This window comes from Parus major, chromosome 1 (assembly GCF_001522545.3).
Source record: "Parus major isolate Abel chromosome 1, Parus_major1.1, whole genome shotgun sequence".
In the NCBI taxonomy this organism is placed as follows: Eukaryota; Metazoa; Chordata; class Aves; order Passeriformes; family Paridae; genus Parus; species Parus major.
This window is the reverse complement of record NC_031768.1, coordinates 93,631,522-93,653,115: the sequence shown is the minus strand read 5'-3', so window position 1 is coordinate 93,653,115 and position 21,594 is coordinate 93,631,522. Positions and strand designations below refer to the sequence as shown.

Here is a 21,594-nt window from a genome sequence, read left to right as displayed (position 1 = left end):
CCCTGGCAACGCCCTTGAAGGCAGAGGGTGACAGCCCTGATGTGAGCTGTGCTATGTTTTGATGGCTCTGTGGAGTTTTTAATGCTGTGGACATCAGTTTCCTATGGCTGCTGTCTCAGTTCACTCCAATGCTCCAACAGCAGGAGCGGGACTGTGTCTTGCTCCTGTGCCAGGGGAAGTCCGTAGAGAGTTAGTCTGCCCTTTCGATGATGACGCAGAAAAGCAAGACAAGCACCCACCCATCAGTGCTGGAATACTAAGCTGATGTATCATTTTCAACCAGTTCTACTGATAGGTTTTCACAGGACTTCTTAAAGCTTACCATGCCATTGCACTTTGACATTTTAGAAAGACCATCTTTGGACAGTATTCAAAAACATCGAACCAGCACAAGAGATTCCATAATGAGCAAAAACTGATGCACAGAAGTTCCATCTGAATTTGAGGAAGAATTTATTTCCTGTGCTATAGACTGTGACTATTCACAACCAGAGAGATTATGGAGTTTCCCTCACTGGAGATATTCCAGACCTGTCTAGACACAATCCTGTGCCGTGTGCTCTGGGTTGACCCTGCTTTAACAGTGAAGCTGGACCAGATGATCCATTGTGACCCCTTCTAACCTAGCCCAGATGTGATTCCGAGTGCACAGATGTGTGTGTACCATATAAGCACAGAGCACTTGTGTGATGGAACCACCTAATGCCTGCTGCAACCATGGAGATGGTCCAGAGCCACCAGAGGCTTCAGAGCTCCCCAAAAGTGCTCCTACCCAGCTGTCCCACTGCTCTCGGTGAGGTACCCATGGGGAAGTGGCTGGAGGCACAAGCACTTGTGGGGCGCACAGACATTCTCCGCTGCCTTCTGCTGCTCAGCTTTGCTGGAACAGGGCCTTGGGTGAGCTTGCTGGCTCTTGATCCCGGGCAGAGGAGATTAGAGAGCCCACTCTCCCCACGGTGGCTCCAGCAGCACAGGGAAGTGTGGCTCCCCACCCCTCACCCACCTGCCCCCCCATATCACCTCACAGATTCACAGACTGGGTAGGCTGGAAGGGGACACGATGGGTCATCTGGTCCAACCTCCCTGCTCAAGCAGGGTCATCCCATAGCACATGGCACAGGCTTGTGTCTAGACAGATCTGGAATATCTCCAGTGGTGGAGAGATCACAACCTTTCTGGACAACCTATCCCAGTGCTCAGTCACCTGGATAGTAAAGAGTTTCTTCCTCATGTTCAGGTGGAACTCCTGTGCATCAGTTTCTGCCCCATTGTCTCTTGTCCCACGGCTTGGCACCACGGAGAAGAGCCTGGACCTATATTCTTGGAATTCCCTCTTTAGATACGTGTTCACATTGATGAAGCCACCTCTTCCCGAGGCTGAATATGCCCAGCTCTCTCAGCCCTTCCACCTCACGGAGATGCCCCAGTCACTCAATCATTTTCCCTGCTCTCCGCTGGACCCGCCCCAGAAGCTCCGTGTCTCTCCTGTCCTGGACAGAACACTGCAGATGTGGGCTCACTAGAGCCGCTGGATCCCTTCCCTCGCCCTGTTCTTCCTGATGCATCCCAGGATTCCGCCGCCGGGCTCCGCGCCGCGCGCGCCCCGGGAAGCGGAAGCGCCACGGGGCGGTGGTTCCGGAGCCGCCGCTGCTGTGAGGGCTGTGCGGGAGGAGAGGGGAGGAGAGGGGCTCCGCCGCCTCCGCCGCCTCCGCCGCCGCCCCTTCCGCCGCCTCCTGCCTTCTGCTCGGCGGAGAGGAGCCCGCCATGCACCCCGTGTTCCAGAGCAGCCGGCGCGACTTCACCTTCGGGCCGTGGAAGCTGAGCGCCGCCCGGACGCACATCATGAAGTCGGCGCAGGCCGAGAGGTGGGGCGGGCTCCGGACCGGGGGCGCAGGGGGGCACGGCACGGCACGACACGGCTCAGCACAGCACAGCACAGCACGGTGTCCCTGCTGCTCAGGGAGCCACCGCCGGGCTGCGGCCTCGGCCCTCACAGCGAGAGGCTGGGGGTGTGGGGTGGCCTTGCGAAAGAAACACAGAGCGTTCTCAGGGCGGGGGAGACGCTGTTCGGCCCGGTTAGGCGGGAGACCGGGGTTGTTCCTTCTCTTCAAGCTTTATTCTCCGGCTGGAGAAACAGGGACGATTTGAGTTACAGGTAATTTCCAAAATTTTCTTTCAATGATTGCAGAAGGCAGCCTATAAGAAAGACGAGGAGGGGCTTTTTGCAAGGGCATGTAGTACGAGGACAAGGGGGAATGGATTCGAACTGAAAGAGGAGATTTAGATTGGACCCTAGGAGAGAAATTCATGACTGTGAGGGTGGTGAGTCTGAAACGGCTTGCCCAGAGAAGTTGCAAATTCCCCATCTCTGCAGATGTTCAAGGCCAGGTTGGATGGAGCTTTGGGCAACCTGGTCTAGCAGAGGTGTACTTGCCTATGACAGAGGGGTTGGGACTTGACCTTTAAGGTTTCTTCCAAATCAAACCATTCTGTGATTGTACAATTATAATGGTTTTGGATCTCGGTGAACTGAAACTCGCTAATTAGAAGCCTGATTTTCTTAATTACTTTTGAAAAAGGATATTTTTAATGTCTCATACCATGTCTTGGTAATAGCTATTTTAAGATAGTGGTTTTCATTAAAAATTTATCATTTGCTCTCTTCTTGTAGGAATTTCCAATCCAGTGAGATCATTAGAGGAAATGTTCATGTATCAGCGTCAAGTACTTAGGTCAGATTTGCTAATGTGGAACTGAAGAGTTTGGCTGTGCCATAACTGACCTTAGTGGCAGATGGATTTGGCAGATATTTCTCAGTTTCATTTTCTGGAATAAATTTCAATATACATGGGAATCTCATTAGTCTTGTTAAATGTACTTTCATTTATCTTGCCTTTACCTTTTCTGAGGCTAATGGGGCATTCTCTGGGAGGAACTGGCTGCTCATGGCTGCAGTATTTGCTGGGTAAAGCTGTCTGGATGGCTGAGCTGAAAGAGTGATGGTGAATGGAATGACATCCTGTGGGTGGCCCATCAACAGTGGTGTTCTCCGGGGCTCGGTATTGGGGCCAGTCCTGTTCAATATCTTTATTGATGATCTGGACAAGGTGATTGAGTGCACCCTCAGTAAGTGCACAGATGATGACCCCAAGTGAGGTGGAAGTGTTGATTTGCTGGAGGGTGGGAAGGCTCAGCAAGGGGATCTGGACAGGCTGGATCGATGGGCTGAGGCCAGTTGTAGGAGATGCAGCAAGGTCACAGCAACCCATTTTGTCTTTTTTATTGCTTGGGGAACATTATTAGTATCTACAGGAATTTTATTTCTGGCAAATATATATTGCAAAAATTCCTCAGCAACCTGTGTGGAAAGGTGAAGGATTAAATGTGTTATAGCCAAGAAGTCTTTTCTATGCAGGGGTTGGTTTTTTCAGGTCAGGGGTCCCTACACTAGATGAAATGGAAAAGTTCATAATGTTATTCTACCTTCTGTGGGAAAAACATAGGATCTTGTTCTCCAGGTCTGTGAATTTGCTATTTTTATTTTAGTTAGGTTAACGCTGTTCTTTTGTATTCAGGGTTACAGAAATAACCACTTTTGTTCAGGAATGCCTTGTTACCAATGTGAGCATTATGATTAGGACACTCTTCTACCTCCCCTCACTCAAATGAGTGTATTTTCTAAAGCTTTCTTCTCTCTAAATGTCATGTATTCCTTTCTGATCTTGGTAAGTCAGGCAGGTAGGGAGATAAAGAAAAGTTTAGGCAGTGTACCAGTACATGTCTTCCACCAGCTTGAAAATGTAGTAGAGCACATTAGTATCTTCTGCACTTTTTACATACTCTGCCAGGGGTGTCTTAAGCATCTTTTTTGTAGGCTTCTAAATTTGGAGTTTTGGACCATTGTGCAGTGAATTCCAGCTTGCTCATGATGAGTCCTTATTCCTAAAAGTTTCTTTGAGCACCTACTTAAGTTGGTCCATTGGCCATCCAGGGATTTCCTAGCATAGGCAGAAAATTGCTTATACATGCTTCTCAGATACTCTTGATTCCTCATGTGTGAGAATTTTGTCTGAACCTGATGGTGGAGGAATGTTTTAGGAATACTTTTTGGTGGAAAAGCCACTTTAGATCAATGTCTCTGCTTTTTAGGTGAAATTATTAACCTGGGAAAACAACAAAGTCTTGCAGAACATACTGATGATGTCTTTTCTAAGTTATCATGGTCTAGAGAATCCTTATTCCAAAACAAGGACTGCTTTCACTGAGCTGTAGCTGACTGATGCCTCTTGTTTTTCTCTGCAGGTTGGCTGAAGAATTGCACATGCCTTCCCTGCCAGAGATGATGTTTGGAGACAATGTCCTAAGAATACAGCATGACCATGGTTTTGGAATTGAGTTCAATGCTACAGATGCTTTAAAATGTGTCAATAATTGTCAAGGTATGATCAAAGTCGCTTGTGCAGAAGAATGGCAAGAGAGCAGGTACAGTATTTTATCACCAGTGGGCAAGTACTGGTGTATTGTACGTGAAAGTGTCATACAGTGTTTAAAGGAAAAAACTGAACTCTTGAGGACCATGTTGCATTTGGTTCTAGCCTACATAAAGCATGTGATCACAGAATTCACTTGGCTTTTCTTTGCTGTTATCATCTTTTCTGTTAAATTGGATCAGCTTTATTTTTCAGCTGAGTCATGGCTTTCTTAAAGTAAACTTCAAGTTTAACATGACTTAATGCTGTTTCTGTTTATTCAAACTCACAGGGCCTCGAGCATTACAAGACTGTATTGTCTGGTGTTGCAAAGTGTACATGTTCAAAATCTTAGCCTTGGGAATAAAGCAGAACAATTACCATGCATGAGAACTAATTATGATGCTTAGTACTTTCCAAATTGGATTAGTTGTAGGGCACCTGGAAATAAAGCACAGAAAGAAAGCAAAGTTGTCAGGAAAATTAAGCTAAATTGCAGTGTTATTGATTGCTGTGTGTTGTCAAGAGATCACTTTTCTGCATACTTAAAGAAAAATTGATCTTGAAATAAGAATTTTTCAGCAATATTGCATGAAAATCTTTATTTCAAGTCATAGAACTGAAATAGATTGAGAATTCTCAATTGTTTTCAAAGTTTTTATGAAACAGATGTGAAACCATTATTAAGTCTTGACATTGTGATTGCAGCTCAGACAATGCTGCTGTTTTTCTTCAGGAGCAGTGTGGGAATTCTAATGCAGTCTTATGTGAGGTTATAATTCTTTGAGAATTACTACAAAGCAATTACTACAAAGCTGTTTTCTCTTTCACTGTTGAGGAGTGAGACTGAGCACAGTAAGGAAGTTGTCAAGCCATATGACTGGACTTACACAACAGATTACAAAGGAACTTTGCTGGGAGATACTGTAACATTAAAGGTAATAATTTTCTTCTTGATAATTGCTGACTGCATCTTGCTTCAGTCAAACTCTTTTTTTAAAGCTGTCATTTACCTTTCAGTAGGCTTCTGCAAAATCTTTTGTGCTTTGTAATTTCTGATTTCAAAGTGTAATTTGGGCTTCTCATCTCTCTCAGGTCATGATTTTATCCTAACCAAATAATGGCTTATTTTAATAACGGAGGTGTGTGGTGTCTTTAAGCATTTTAGGATTAAAGCACATGGAAGGCTTCAGCTCTTGCTGGGGGCTGCTCTGGAGCCCCAGAGATATAGCAGAACTATCAGCTGTGTCATTCTGTAGTGCCTTCATGCTCTGCTGCTTGCATGTTTGTCTGATTTCTGGCTGCTTTCAATGGCCTGGAGTTTTTCTGCAACAGTAACTCAATAACTCCTCCTATTTAAACTCACAGGCACTCCCATGTCTTTATTTTTGTGAAAATAAGAGTGAAGTTCCCAGCTTCTGTTTGCTGCATACAGGTTGCTTGCTACTAAGCAGATAATCTGTATTAGTTCACTAGCATCGCTTTAGTTAGAGATCATTTGAGTTGTGCTGGAATTAAAAGTGGAACTTAGAAATAAACAATGTTGGTCCATAGTCTTTAGACACCAGAAGTGTCTGTGGAGACCATGAGAAGGAAAACATATAGGTACTTGATTTCCATGGAAAGGCTTTACTAGAATCCTTTTCAAGGTGTGTAGTGGGCTAGGGGTGCTAAATGCATGGAAATCTGTTTATAAACCTCAACTTCTCATACATATGTTAAACACAAGACATCTTCAAATGTTTTGAAAGAAAGTGAGCAGAATTGTTTGCAGCTGAAACCCTACTGAGCCTGTATCCAGAGAGAAGTTTATTCAGAATTTTCCACTCTTAGATTTTGCTTTTGCTTGATGTTGTTTCCAAGAAGAAACTCTTGGAAACTTTGATTTTTACTTTTTCTCTTAGAAATTTGGGGTGTCTTAAGCTTAGTGCGTTAGAAGTCTTTTCCTTTTTAAATATGTGGAGTTCAAAATATCAGGACAAACTTTGTGTAGTTTGGCAACAAATTAATATGCTGACTGTTGTTAACCTTTTTCTCTAGGTTGTTCCTACAACAGAACACATAAATACAGAGAAATTGAAAGCCAGGGAACAAATTATGTTTTTTGAAGAGGTACTCCTGTTTGAAGATGAACTTCATGATCATGGAGTATCAAGTTTGAGTGTGAAAGTAGTGAGTATTGGGAGGTGTATAAAAAATACCTGGGGACTCAGTTGGCTGATTAATGCAAAACACAGCTGCTTTTTGCACATTGTTCCTTCTGGGATTTAAACTTTAAAGCACAAAGTTCTTCATCCTTGCTCTTAGAAATAGAACCTTACTGGAAATGGTGTTGTCTTGAAACATTTGTCATTTGTTCCAGGGGAAAATCTTTTCCCTCCTGCATCTTGCCTAGTAGTCCTCTGAGACCCTGTCTGTCCCACTGGCCAGCCATAGCTGTAGCAAGTCAACAGCCCAAATTTTGACTTCAATCTTGTAAACTTCTCATATTGTCTTCCATTGTGAATATCTGATGTAGACAAGTAGGTGCTGAAAGGAAGCCTTTGGAAGGTGCTGAATGGGCCATTTATTTTTGCAGAGAGTTATGCCTTCCAGCTTTTTTGTGCTGCTGAGGTTCTTTTTGCGAGTGGATGGGGTACTCATCAGGATGAATGATACAAGGCTTCATCATGAGGTAAACCCTTACTTTCCATCTTTTTTTACAGAGGTTCTCTTGCCATTTTACTCCGTGACATGGTGATATTCCTCTAGTTTAATACTCATGTTTGGGGGCATAAAAACTTCTTGAGTGTATTTTATTATTGGGGTGGTGCTGAGCTAGCAACTGAGTGCTGGATGCCATGGTGTGTGAGCACAGTAGGCTACCCCCCATGTGATGTAATCATTTAAGTACATAATAATAATATATAATAATTATTATAATATATATATTATAATAATATAATATATAATAATTTGACAACACAAATTAGAGAAGGAAGTACAAGAGGAAAAATAGGCAACAGTAAAGAGTTCAGTTCTCATCTCCAACTATGGTCTCCAAGTACGTTATTTTTGCCTTACCTAATAGAATTAGACTGCAAGTGTAACTTGTAAATGAATGTCCACAGTACATTGAGTTCTGGTATTTCATAAATAATACAGTATGTTAAGATTTATAGTTTGGTAATTCTGTGTAGGTGTGTAGGAGTTCTAGCTGAGTAAAAATTAACAAGCATATTCAGTTATAGGATTTTTTTTGAACATTGTTATCATCTGTCTTTGTGAATTGGAAGGTACATTTCTTCTAGGTGAACCTAGTCAATTTGGTTGTGGTCAACCAAATTCCAGTGTTTACTAAATTCAGTATATTTAAAGTGCTTAGTTTCTACTGATACCAGATGATTGCTTTTTTCTGTTAGGCTGACAAGACCTACATGTTGCGAGAATACACATCCAGGGAAAGCAAAATATCAAGTTTAAAGGTATTGCATTTTTAAAACTTTGTTTCTTTTCCTTCTGTCTGCTTTTTAGTTTTATGGTCAGCATAGAAAATACTGTGTCTCTAAGTCCTTCTTTGTACCATTTGGAATTAACACACAGGAAAATTCTGTCTGCTTATGCAGCTTTTGTTTTGATGATTTTAGAGCAGATTTGCATTTTGTAAATGCCGAGATCACAAGATAAGGTATGGGATTAGGTCAATTTTTTGGCTGTTGAGTTAAAAAAATGTTTTTATTATTTTATTTTTTTCATAGAACTGTTCAGCTGCAAAATCAGGTACTCCACATCCCATGATGTTAAATTCCATGGCTGATTTTGTGTGCTTGCAAACAGTATTAGGGGTTAAGGTCTGTTTGGTAATAGACTCTTTCAGTTTTTCTCAAATGTTTGAGGTTAATAGGTCACCTTAAAACTCTGGTAATGGCTCAGAATAATTTGTGGCACATTTGGAGTTGCAGCTGTTGATTTTTATTCGTGACAAATGCCTGACCTTCCATTTCTTGTACCTTTCCTTCTCCCTTATTATTCCTTTGCCTCTAAAAAGTTTGTCTCTAGTGGTGTTTAAATGCAGTAAATTATAAATTAATTGCCTATAAAAGTTTGGAGTTTGAATACATTTTCTTATCCCCTTTTTTCTTTCACTTGTTTCATGTAAATTTTTTACTTTTTAGAATGTTCCACCTTCCCTGTTCACGGAACCTAACGAGATCTCTCAGTATCTACCCATAAAGGAGACAATCTGTGAGAAACTAGAATTCCCAGAGAAGCTGGAGCCCAAACCAGAAACATCACTGGAAACCACATGTGCTAAGTCTAAATAAATGTGACTTCATAAGGACTTGAAGTAGACTGGAGATAATGTGATCACAACTGTTGTCATGGGGGGGACATTTCACTACTAGTGGAATGAAGAATTTGGCTAATTTTTCTGTAGCCTTTGGGAGAAAACATTTCAAGCAGGTTTTGCTAATGGTGTTTTTTGTTTGGATTTTGTTTTTTTAACCTGTGTCTGGAGTTGATGATAGACTGGTGGCGAGTTACAGTTTTCAACAGCATTGGAGAAATGACTGTTGGGAGTCTGGGTTCTGTTTAGTTCACCAAGCAGGCAGGAGTATTGTCTGGGCCCCCATCTGCTAATACTTCTATGAAGATTTTGTTAGTGCTGCTTCAGATACTAAGAAACTACCAGAGTTGTAAAACTGGCATTTTATTTTTATTGAGAAATAATCCACAGTAAAAAAAAAAAAATCCTCTGCATTTATTTTGATCTGTCAGTCTTAAACTACCCATTTTGCTTGGCTGCCCCTACTGATAACCAACAAAGTTACTTCTTGTAGTTTCTGATCCAGAGTCTCACCTAAAAATATTAATTTGAGGATAGGTGTAGGTGTAAGGAAGAAAAATACATTTGTTTGACACCATATAAAGGTAAAATCATTTGTGAGGCATTAACTCCAGAGCAGGAGGAGAGCTGGAGGTTAACAGAGAGACCCTAGTAAGTCTCTTCACCAATGCTAATTTAATCTGATGTCAGCTGGAGTTCTCTGGGAAGTTTGGGGATTCTCTGTGCAGTTCTGGGACTCTGACTTGGGGTCCCTGTGCTGCTCCAGTCATGTATGATGCTGGAAAGGCATTGTCCTGCACTGGCCTTCTCTTGGATGTGCCCACATGTGATGGTTCTACTGCCCTGACTGCCAAATTGCAAAACTGCAGTAGGGCTTAAGGCTGAGGAAGTCTGATCCCTAAAGGATGCTGGCATTTTGAGTTCGAAAAAGATCCTGTATGGCATTAGAAGGATGCTAATATATATTCCAGATACATAATTTGGTTTATTTTAATATTCTTCTAATGTTGTGATCACTTGTATTGTCATGGTTTCAACACTCTGTAGATGAAACTGAAATACTTCTATTGCTTTTGGAAATCCTGCAATGTGTTACTGGTTTGGCCTAAGAATGGGGCAGCTGAGCAGGCTTGTCTGGGTTTGCTGCTGACACTCAGTGCAGGAAGCAAGTAACTGCAGTGAAAAGCAGGCCTTGTGGTGCAAGGTGCTTGCAGATAACACATCCTGATATCTTGGTGTTTTTGTTTAAAAATCTTTGTATTATACACTGCATGGCTTACTAGAAGCAACCCACCACAAAACCATATCTTTTGTGAACTCTTTTTCATGTAGAGAAGACTCTGAGGTTTTTAGGGGAGAAAAAAAATCTACTGTCATCTGAGTGACTGTTTCCTTAGTAAAAACAAATAACACATAAATTACACTTCTATTTGAGGAAGCCTGGTCTAGTTAATTCTATAGCAGATGGAAAGGCAGGAACTGCCTGCAGTTTTTCTTGTGTCACTGATTAACTGTGGAAGACCTTTCTCTATGCCTCCATTCCCTGTATGTAAAAATGAGAGTTAATATATGCCTACCTCACAGAGGGACTGTGAGGATTAGTTTGTACAAAGTTATTGATTAGAGTATTTTTTTTCTGAGTACACCTTCAGCCTTATCTTTGGAATCCTTTGCAAAGGATTACTGCAAAAGAATGATCCATAGGATGAGTGAAGAAAACTGAAATGAAACAGTTTCTGAGAGAAGTTGTCAGCTGTAAGAATTATCAGACATGATCTGGGTGAATGAATTTTTCACCACTTCAAAATAGAAGTGTTCCCCATTACAGTCCTAAATTCTGTTGGCTTTTTTTTATCTTCGTGCTCTTATTTCCTAAACATTTTAGTGTCAGGATGAAGAAGGGGATTGCCATTGAGTACAGCATGGAAGAGATTAAAATCCATTTGGTAATAGAAGATTATTTTGGTCCAATCCAGTGATAGAGGGAAATGAGGAAAGAGTGAAAAGGAAGGGAACAACAAATGGGGGTGAAGAGATTTTTCTGGTAGAAGTAAATCATGGCACTTCTTTTACTCTAAGCATATATTAGTATACATGCCTTAGGGCTTATAGAAACACACTTTATAGCTGGTGTGACTGGGAGCAGAGGTCATGTAGTGCTGGCATGAAGGAAACTATAACTGCATCTTTTAATTCAAACTCTAATTTGGGCTTGGTCAGTGATGCTAACATTAAACTCCTTTGGGCTGAAATAGAGTGTGGGTGGAAAAACCACTGAGTGAGGGAGGGAGCAGTGGAAAGGGCACTCTGCATGTTTAGCTTATACTGTGTATTTTCTCTTGTCCATCATACATCCTAATTTGTGACCCATTGGTAAAGTTTTATGGAATGGACTTGTATCCTGACTATAGGTACGTGCTCTCCATCTGTTCTAAAGGGTATTGTGCATTTCAGTGGAACACAGGTGTTGGGGAAATCACAAGAACACCTTTAGGAAGTTAAAGTTACAACAAGTTCAGAATTGGAGCACTTTGTGACTTTCTTACACCACACAGATTACCAAGAAGCAGCAGTATAAACTGGCGTTCAGCAAGCTCTCTGGCACAAAATTTCCACAGAAAAGTACCACTTTGAAGAAATAACTTCGGGGGGAGGGAGTGGGGTGATTCTCCAGCTGTTTTGTGTCAAGTTTTATGTGGCAGTTTATATTGTTCCTTGTATGTTGCTAAATAAAACGTACTAAACATTTACAGTTCTGTTTTTAACTGAGCAAAATAGATTGAAATAACTACCTGTGCTGCTGAATTTTGGCTGCTAGTAAGACATTGTATCCACATACCTTTGTCTGGCAGGAGACTGTTCGGCTCATTACGAAAATAAAGTGAGCGGGAGAAGAGCCATAGTCGTGGGATTAAAATGAAACCTCACTGTGACTATAAAATGAGTTTGGCTACTGCCAAGTGATGGATTGGGAAGTGCTGGCGGGAGAGAGGATCCATCCACATCCGGACTACATCCCCCGGCAGCCTGCGCGCCGCCCCGCCGGCCTGCCCCTACCTGCGGCGCGCAGGTGGGCGCGGTGCCTGCCGGGGCTGGTAGTCCCTGGGGAGGGAAGGGCAGGGAAGGGAAGGGCAGGGCAGGGCAGGGCGTTCCGGCCGGCCGGCCGGGCGGGCTGTGAAGCCATGGACAAGCTGAAGCGGGTGCTGAGCGGCCGCGACGCGGAGGAGCCGAGCGGCCTGGCCGAGGTAGCGCTCCCGGGCGGGGGGACCCGGGCGGGGGGACCCGAGCTCCCCTCCCCGGGGCGCTCGGCGGTGGCGGAGCTGCGCCCCGGGGAAGACGCCGGTGGCGTGGGCGGGCGGGCGGTCCCGCGGGGGCTCCCCCAGCGCCGCCCCGCGCGTCCCGGGGCTCGGCATCCCCCGCTTGCCGCGGGACACTCGGGAGGGTGCCTGGGCAGGACACGGAGCCGAGTCTGAGAGGAAGTTTTCGCGCTCGGTAGGAGGCAAGAGCTACAAGTAAACAAGTTTCGCTTTTGTTTTTTCCCCTCGTTTCCAGGTTATCGACGCGACTTCGTTAGGTTGGGGCACCCGAGTGAAAGGTTTCATTGCGTGTTTTGCCATCGGATGCCTGTGCTCGATCTTGGTAAGGACGTTTTGCCAGATCCCCCCAGTATTTGAGTTTCAGGAGCCCAGATAATTACAGCCTCTCTCTGTGCTGTTGCTTGATTTTTCCGAGTCTGCCGAGCCGTTTGACTCGGTTCCAGTTAGATGGAATATGCCGACTCTTAACAAGAATGACAATAAATGCGATTTACTTTCGTATGCATAATTCTGCAGTTTGGCTTGAAGTCTTCCTAAGATTTCTTTTGTGACTTGACACTTCTTGGATATATATATTTGTTTCAATTTTAAACCTGTTAATTTCTCCCCCCCCACTTTTCTCTAAATGTTCCTTTCTAGGGTAGTTGTCTGCTATGGATACCAAAGAAAGGGCTGGTGCTCTTTGCAGTGTTTTATACCCTGGGGAATATTGCATCTATTGGGAGGTAACCATCTTTATATATCATTTCCCTAATACAGATGAGAAACAAAAGCAGAATGATAGTGCACGAGTGGTAGAAACTGTTGCATTTGTGAGAGATTTGCTTTTGTAGATAATTTTCTTGTTGAATTCTACAGAACATCGTTTCTGTAGCAATCTGAAATGGTAAAGAAAATTTTAATATTGTTTAATTTGTTTATTGTTCTTAGTAATGCATTCAAAAAAGTTGCTCATCAGTAAACAAGAACAACACTCGTGCTGTGAGCGTTGAGGTTTTTTGATTTTGTTGGATGCTCTTACCCCAGATAAAAATAATTCTTTGCCATTTTGCATTTGGAAGTGTTCTGTGTGTTTTGGTGAATATGTTTGGGCAGTCTGTCAGGGCAAGCATATGTAGTAAGACTTCATGGCCATTGAGGTTCTTGAAGCAAAGCCCTACATATTCAGTGACAGGCACAGCTTTCTGATTGTGGAAACTTAGCATGACGCAAGAAAGCATAAATAATGTAATTGGAAGTAATATGCTAATAAGGAAAAATAATATAGTATATGAGGCGGAAATATCACTTTAGATAAAACTTCCACCTTGTGTAATTCATCCAGTATCCATCACCAGGGCTCTAAATGAGGCTGCAGATCTGGTAAGGGATCAGAGAACGGATCCAGGCCTGAAAACAGTCTTTTATGTAGAGGAATTGAGCTGGATTACCTGGCAATCCATGCAGAGCCTCTGTGGATGGTATTCTTGAGAAACAGATTTAAAAAGCATTTTTGAAAAGCAGGTTAGAAAAGCATCTGTCAAGGATGATCTGATTGGAGCTGGCCTTGGACTATGCTTCTAACTTGATAATTCTGCTTCTGTTAATTTGAATAGAACAAATGTGAATAAAATTGTAAATACCTTGCACAAAGAAAAGAGGGAATGGATTTTGTCTCATTGCATAATCCCATTTCTTTTGTTATGCTGCACTGATTACCATAACAACACAGGGTATTGATGCCCCTACGGCAGCAGACTGCTTAATCTTACAGAGTTTTGCTTTTGCTTTTCTCTTTTCTGTGTTCATCTGGACTTGTTTTTCACAGCACTATGTTTCTTATGGGACCAATGAAACAACTGAAGCGGATGTTTGAGCCTACTCGTTTGATCGCTACTATTGTTATGCTGGTGAGTATCCAAGGATTTTAACTCACACAAACCTGGCAACAATTTTCCTTGTGAAGTCCTTCCATACCCATTGATCCAGCTATGGCTCAGGATGTGTCTGGGAGTGGTTTTTTGGTGAGTGGTTTTTTTTGTATTTTCTTAAAATGTCAAACACTGCACATCTGCTGTAGTGGAAAGGTAAGTGTAGGGAAAAAAAAAAGGAGAAAGCACCTCTCTGTTAGGCAAGACTGAGCTGAAGCCAGCTTGTTTTGCTAAATGAGCATTAAGGGTCTGTGACTGGTGTGTGTGAACCATGCATGTGCTCTTTTAGGGTACTTGAGGTCACAGCATCATATTTACGTGTTGCCTAAGAAGTGAATGATGGGAAACTAGTTTTTTTTAAGTTGTCCTTTGGATTTTGCTGGATATTTTACTTTGCATAATTTTGTCCATTTATATTCTGTCTGACTGCCTTGAAAGAGCTGTGTAGGTATTTCTACCTTGATAAGATCATGTCTTCATGACAAAGCAGCTGAGGAAACTGTCTTGGTCACCTTGCATTACGGATCATCCCAGCTGGCTGATAGCTTCAGGTTTTGAAACTTGTATGACTGACTGAAATTGCAAATTCAACATTCAGTGGAGTCATCCTTAGAATTATTTTATTTTCAGAAGATAGAAGTTACAGCAAGCCTTGTGTTGTGTGAGCTTCTGTGTCTGAAAGTTACTGCTAAGTTTCAGATTGACTTTTCTTTAAAGTACACGGGGTTTTTTTTTGTCTCTGCAACTTTCCTGTCTTCTCCTGGCAAGTCAGAAAGTTGAAAGGTGCTTTAACTTGCATGAACCTCCCATTTTTAATCTGAATGTCATCAGTGTTTGTTTGGCATCAGCACTTTTCAATTTCTCTTTGCACATGCAGAGATACTGCAGAGCTTGAGAAATTGTCTGTGTATGCTTGCAGATCCAAGCAAGAAGCTAGTGTGTGTGTGTGTGTGTGTGTGTGTGTTTGTGTGTTTGTGTTTGTGTTTGTATGCATTCAGGATGCCTGGAGCCAGGAGAATTCCTGGAATGTGTTTTCACTGGGATAAAGCCTGCCATTAGATGCATGATGCAGTATTTAGACCACTATACAAATCACCACCTTAAAAGTAATGGGAGAGCTGCATTTATTGTCAGTACTGGTTGAACTCAAGTGTATGACTTCTTTGGCAATGCATGTCTTAGTGTTTAAATATGCAGTACTATATAGTTGTTTTTTTTCTATTCTAGTAGAAGGATGTACATTATAATCTCTAGTAGCACAGTGGTACATGTGTACCATGTACATGTGTACATGTAAAGGCTGTTAGGTGCTGATGAAGAAGATGAATTATCAGCATCTTATCATATACAAATGAGCTGTCATATCTTAAATTGAAAACTAATAGGAGGCTTCTGTTAAAACTGAGGATTAAAGCAGAAAATAATCCTACTACCCTCCAAGATTTTACCTGTAGTAAAGAAAGAGAGACACAGTGCACATAGTGAAAACAGAAAAAGGGTTTGTTTGAATGACTAGGCCTTACTTAAATATATACACAGGAGAGCTACTAAGCAACAGCCCAAAGTTCTTGAAAGTGTAGCATAGTTTTAATTGGTGAGCTTTTAAATAATGACATAACTTCAATGCTGTGGTAACCATGTAATCATCAGGAACTGTGCAGAAGCAGAAGGACTAAGAGAGGTAACTGAAAAGTATTTGAAAGGTCTTACAAAATGGTGAAATGTGGTATGTGTTCCCAAGAAGTGTAAGTGTGTGGGATGGCGTAGAGACCTGCAAAAGAGCTGCAGGAACCTGTTCCTCTTGCTCCTTTGCAGCCATAAAATCACTTTCTGGAGATACCAAGATGATGTTTCCTGATTGCTTTAATTCACTTCAGAAATATAATAGCAAGAACATTTTAAATACAAGGAACTTTTAAATACAAGGAACTCCTATAGTGCAGAATTAAATAAAACTGTGAAATGATGTTATTAATTTCTTTCTCTGTGAAGGACCCCATTACATTGTTGCAATATTTATAGAAACTGGAATTAATTCTATTTTTAATTAAAATAATTTGTTTTCTTCTAGTTGTGCCTCATACTAACACTGTGTTCTGCTTTCTGGGTGAGTACTGGAGTCCTGTATGTATATATAACTGTAGTTAATATAGCTGTATATATAATATGTAATATATAATATATAAGATAAAATATATAATATAAAAATATATCATATAATAATATATTATATATATTTATAAGAATATAGTATTTTAAAAGTTAAATTCTTACACTGTTGTCTGTGCTGTGTTTCTTCCCCCGTCCCCTCTCCTCTCCCTCCAGTGGCGCAAGGCGGGACTTGCACTGCTTTTCTGTATCTTACAGTTTTTTGCAATGGCATGGTGAGTGATTTCCTCCCTACACACTCCACTTTCTGTTGAACCTGACATCAGTAGCTGAATTGTGAGTGGATTTTGATGTCGAGTTGGGTGGAAGGAAAATTTTCACCTTTTCAGTCCCTTAGATTCTAGAAAATGCATCAGTGAGGAGCTGACCTTTTCCTACTTCTTGGTTTCTCACACCACTACAGAGGCTTTGGAGATAGAGCTCAGGGCTCCATTTCTAGTGAAAGTTCATTTGATTTCTCTGGGCTTGAACTGAGCTTGTTTTTTTTCTTTCCCTTTTAAATCTATTTGTTGCCTGCTGTCTGCTATTCCTCTTTTACCCTGTCCTGAATTTGTTTCATTCAGAGCTCTGTTTATGCCAATCAAGTTGTCAGTGTTCTTCATGTTAACACATGGCCTGTGCAAGGTCACCAAAGGAGTGCACAAACTGATATGGACATGTAGCCAGCCCTCAACACTAATCTTGCCTACCTGTAGGTGTTGGACCATGAAGGATACTGGATGCAGGAGAGCTGTGTTTAAAATGCTTCCACAACATCCCCCTCTATTTTGCCATAGTGTTTCATACTCTGGTTGGGCTAGGATGGCTTTCAATGATACTCTTTCCTGTTACTCACAAACTCACAGCTTCCTTTTGGCTATGTAACTTGCAGTTTAGAATATCAGAGGGGTTGTTCTTGTTTGTGACTAATAAAATCTGATGTGAAAAGTAACTTTCAAAATCTTTCTTCTTAGGTACAGCATTTCCTTCATACCATATGCAAGGTAAGCTTCCCAACACTCTTACTCTTTGTCATTTTGAGGTTTAATCACACAGAAAATTGTTCTCAGTGTCAGTGGGATAGGAGCACAGAATGACTCTTATTAAATAATGCAACTGAGGGGACTCTGATTCTCTTGTGTTTTTTTCTTTCTCCTGCCTGTAGGGATGCTGTGAAGAAATGTGTTTCAGTCTGCCTGTCCTAACAGGAATACTGGATGCCTCACAAAGTTCTAGGAAGTTCTAGATGGAACTGTGTTGAGATCACTGTGTTGTGTAGTTTCCTACTTCTGTTTTGAACACGTGCCTTTCAGCTGCTTGTTAGGAGCTCCTTGTGTTACACCCAGCGTCTGCAGTTGCTTGGGTTTGTAAGCAGTGGTGTCTGTGGGACAGGGGGCTTGTGATCAAATGAAATTCAGCCTGACAGAAGAACTGGGCAGAGGTCCACAATTTGTTATGGTGATTCTTGCATAAATTCATGCATTTGGTTTTGCAGAAGTTCCAAAGTAATGTGTGAAGTCTGTAAAGTAAAGAGCTTAGGGTGCCAGTTCTAGAGTTGAAAACTGATTTCTTACCAGCCACTTGGGAGATTTTTGAATAGCTTTGTGTCACTTAATCATTGCACTGTTTGCCTTGGGTAATGGAATTATTGGTATTCTTTCTTTTCCTGTCTCTCTTGCAAAATTTTAGATTTATGAGACATCTGAAAGATGTAATTCTAAAAGCAAACATAGCTGTGGACTAATCATGAAATGTTTGCATCTTCAATGAAGTATTTAATTCTCAGTCTATACTGATAGTCTTCCCTTAAATTACATGAAAGGGACATTTTCATCTGAAAAAACTTGTTTCTGTTGGAAAAGCACTTGTAAAATAAGGTCCATTGATGTTTTCAGCTACCAGGAACCTGAGAACTTTTCCTTTGTCATGACTGCAAGGTAGGAAGCTGATATTTTTCACAGAAAGTGAGATGTTTCTCTTGTCCTCCAGCTGTAGCATAAGAGCAATGCAAAGGGCATGGTAGGCAAACAAAAAAAGAATTTATGTATGTCCTTTCTCAAAAGACAAACTGTCATAAGGTAGAAGTGGGCTGTTGTTTTTAAGCAGCCTGGGTCAGGGAGAAGATGCTTTCCTCTGAACTAAGTTAAATTCCAACATTTCTGTTTGTTTCTTTGTAAGTGGAATCAGTTTTCTTTCTGCTAAAACTCTAGCACACACCAGTGAACTTCTCTGCATAGAGGAGAAAGCACAATGTTTTATTGCCTGTGGTAGCAAGGAAAGTGTGAAACAATCCTGCTGCTAGCTCCAAACAAGTGCTGAGCAGTCTGTTTCCAAATTCCTGGGCTACTCTGCACTCTTTATCTTCTGTGCTACAGATAATCATTCACTCCCACAGCATTGCAGTGGTCAGTTTAATATCTGAGCAGATTCTCTGCTGTGTGAGATGGTGTTTAACTGTTTTCCCCTTTCTTTTTACCAAACTCTCTTGCTGGAGCCATTGTTTAAGGTGATGGCTTCCCAGTGTACTCTAGTGGGAACTGAAGCATCTTTTCCTCAATCTACCAAGAGTTTAGTTGTTTAAGAGCATTGTGTTTGCATGGCAAGTGTATCCCTGACTTGAACCACAAAGATTTTGATGTAGTAAAAACCTAGATCTACTTGGCTGTACAGTCTAAGCTCACAGTGAAGGCAAATAGCTCTATGGCTTCCAGAAAGCTACTAAGAAATTAATTAATCCAAAATCTTAAATTCAGATGTCCTTCTGATAATTTATAAAGCTCAGTACCACCTACCTGTAAGGATCCTCTAAAAAAAAAATATTAAAGATCCCCTTTTGCAGATGGTATCAAAGGGAGATTTTTGACAAGCATTACTTGCCAGAATTACTGTTGCAAAGGCATTTAAATGAAAAATGCCACCTTGGCACTGATGGCACTGATGTTGGGATGAATCAGTTACGCAGATTCAAGTGCTATGTCCTGGCGCATTTTTTATCTCCCAGGATTTAGATGTTAGTGTTGAAATAAATGTGTTGACTATTACTCTTCTTGAAAAGATTTGCTTAAATGCTCAAGAGAGACTGGTAATTAAAGAAGACTGATCCTTGTTTTCCCTGGCTGATCTAAGACAAGTGTCTAAACTGATGTGTGTCTTTTTTTATCCGGGAGCAAGTTCAAAACCTAATTTACATCTGTCAAAGGATCTATGCCAGTCTTTTCGTAGGCCTTTCATAATGTTTACAGAATTCCTTTGTATAAGGGAAATAGAAATGTAACCCTAATGCCTTTTACATTCCAATATTCCTTTAATTTCAGCATCTCTGAATTTCCCTGGAAAAAGCTACAAGCACAGTATCCATTGTTTTTCCTTCCCCTCTCTAGCTCAGTTATGTTAACTCCGATCATCATTCCAGGTTGTGCAGCAACAGGAGCAGAATTTGACTTTTGGGATTCTTTTTTTGATTACTTCAGATCAGGAGTAAGGAGTAAAAGCCTTTTGCTTATTCCTTGGCTAGCTTGGGCAGGGTTCTGGTAGCCTGACTCCCTGGCAGTTCTTCTGGAAGAACAGTACAGTTGGGTATGGTGAATGCTAGTTTTCCAATGTGCAGAGTAGCTAACCAGAACCTTTTTGTTGGCTCTTGTAAACATAGCCAATTAGAAGTAGGAAATCTATGAAAATACCAGTAGATAGCACATAAATGGATTTTTGTTCTTTCCCCCTTTCCTCTCAGTTTAAAACTGTAATTCCAGCTTCACAGCCTTTTATTCAGGAAGAGAAAAGAACAAATCTTCATTTGACTGCACAGCACGTGAGGCTAAGCAATTGTGCCCTTAGAGGAAGGGAAGCCAAGGGGAGATGGCAAGGACTCAAGGATCACAAGAGTGCCACTGGGGTTTGTGTTGCCCTTTGGTGTTGTATTCTTCTTGTGTTCCTGGGGACATCAGACAGGAGGAGAGACTTGCCATATTCTTGCCAATAAGTGAAACCTACTCAGGGTTTGTCGCTTCATCTACAGCAGTTTTGATTTAAAATAACTCTCAGAACAAAACTCTTTAGATTCTTACTCACTTTTAAGTAGTAGTAGTGAGGCTGTTGACAAGTATAACAGCAGAAGAAATTACTTTGTCACTGAAGTACTTTATTTTATATGATTTTTACATAACTGGGGAATAAACTGTATGAATATTCCCTTTGAGTAGTTTTCAATCTGAATTAGATGATAACATTATACAATTTTTTTTGGTCATTAAACCTACTTTGTGTTACTTTTTGCTGTCATCAGCTTTGGTTATCTGCTTGGCAGGAAGCACGGTGGGTATTCCTGAAGCTTTCCATCTCACTGTCTTTGAGGGCAGGAATGTTGGTTGTGTGTGCTCTACTGCAAATAGAGTTTGTGGTTTGAATTGCAAAGCTCCTTCCTTCCCAAAGTCCTTGCTCAGTTGCCTACTGGACTTAACTCAAGGCTGACTTCCCTAAGGAAACTTCTTTGATGTTGGATGCTCATCTCAGTAGGATTTGGTGTTCCAACAGAAAGTGCTTTTTGCTCAGCCTCTTGACTGATTTGTCCACTTTTTTTCACTTTTTGCTGTACAGATAATGTAACCTCAACCAAGCAGCCTTAGCATACAGTTCTAGCATGAAATTTGTATATCCTGGATCAGCTGACTTTCCAGCTATATTAGAAAGAGAAATGGAGAGAAATAATGAGACTCTATACATTGAAATACGGGATTTTTTTTCACTACTTCAAGGTTTTGCTCAGTTTTATGATGAGGTCTGTTATTAATACTGGTACTATATGAAATGGCTCTACACTGATGATGTGAGCAACTTCTTCTCATTTAGTATTTATAGTAATAACATTGTTCATGGGTTGTTACAAAAACCAAGGAAGAATTTTCTGCCACAAGTTGAAATTCTTTTCAGAAGCCGTGTTTTTGAAAGGAAAGTGTGTTGGGCTCTGTGTGTGCCTCTGACTTCCTGAGAACAGCTCTTGCTTCATTTTGGCACTTAAACATGTTCAAGAAATTGAGATCACTGTGCTGTTGTAGACTGAGGAGGATGTTTAAACACATTTGTCTTAAATACTGATGTTTACAACCATAGCAATTACTGACCATTTTGGAGGGAAAGCACACAAATGGTTTATTGTCTTAAAACCATGTGCCTCGCTATAATGTTACCACTAAATTTTTTTACCAGCTGTGGAATTGTTTTGTAAAATAAAAACCAAACTCAGAAATTCTCTGCAATGTTTTATACCGTTATTGATTCTGTTTGCTGATGCGCTTTTTCTATGTTTTTCCACTGTTTGATTTCTACTTTGATCTCTTTTTCTGACTTAAAACTTTCTCTGTAATGAAGTGAAACCCTTGCAAGTGCTGTTTATTTCCTTCAATAAAGTTATCATTGCATTAAATGAA

General features: G+C 41.2%; 2 protein-coding genes across 3 annotated transcripts; both read left to right on the top strand.

Moving 5' to 3' along the window:
• The first annotated feature begins 1,628 nt into the window (after window positions 1-1,628).
• Window positions 1,629-11,548, top strand: TIPRL (TOR signaling pathway regulator). Its single transcript, XM_015639406.3, has 7 exons — window positions 1,629-1,865; window positions 4,303-4,482; window positions 5,308-5,407; window positions 6,510-6,641; window positions 7,048-7,143; window positions 7,871-7,933; window positions 8,624-11,548. The coding sequence occupies exons 1-7, from the start codon at window positions 1,765-1,767 to the stop codon at window positions 8,771-8,773; spliced, it is 822 nt and encodes a 273-aa protein (XP_015494892.1). The 5' UTR covers window positions 1,629-1,764; the 3' UTR covers window positions 8,774-11,548.
• A 358-nt stretch (window positions 11,549-11,906) lies between these two features.
• On the top strand, window positions 11,907-21,594 carry SFT2D2 (SFT2 domain containing 2). Of its 2 annotated transcripts, XM_015639419.3 has the most exons (8): window positions 11,907-12,041; window positions 12,349-12,435; window positions 12,753-12,838; window positions 13,921-14,002; window positions 16,095-16,130; window positions 16,349-16,407; window positions 17,146-17,175; window positions 17,337-21,594. In XM_015639419.3, exons 1-8 carry the CDS (start codon window positions 11,979-11,981, stop codon window positions 17,374-17,376), a joined length of 483 nt encoding a protein of 160 aa, XP_015494905.1. In that variant the 5' UTR covers window positions 11,907-11,978; the 3' UTR covers window positions 17,377-21,594. The 2 variants fall into 2 exon arrangements, with proteins under 2 accessions (XP_015494905.1, XP_015494913.1); XM_015639427.3 differs by lacking the exon at window positions 16,349-16,407.

Excerpts from the sequence above, each read along its gene's own strand:
- TIPRL (XM_015639406.3), top strand. The coding sequence starts at position 1,765 with ATGCACCCCGTGTTCCAGAGCAGCCGGCGCGACTTCACCTTCGGGCCG. Across the intron at positions 4,483-5,307 it reads GAAGAATGGCAAGAGAGCAG|GAGTGAGACTGAGCACAGTA; the intron begins GTACAGTATTTT and ends TTCACTGTTGAG. Across the intron at positions 7,934-8,623 it reads GCAAAATATCAAGTTTAAAG|AATGTTCCACCTTCCCTGTT; the intron begins GTATTGCATTTT and ends TTTACTTTTTAG.
- SFT2D2 (XM_015639419.3), top strand. The coding sequence starts at position 11,979 with ATGGACAAGCTGAAGCGGGTGCTGAGCGGCCGCGACGCGGAGGAGCCG. Across the intron at positions 14,003-16,094 it reads TCGCTACTATTGTTATGCTG|TTGTGCCTCATACTAACACT; the intron begins GTGAGTATCCAA and ends GTTTTCTTCTAG. Across the intron at positions 16,131-16,348 it reads CACTGTGTTCTGCTTTCTGG|TGGCGCAAGGCGGGACTTGC; the intron begins GTGAGTACTGGA and ends CTCTCCCTCCAG.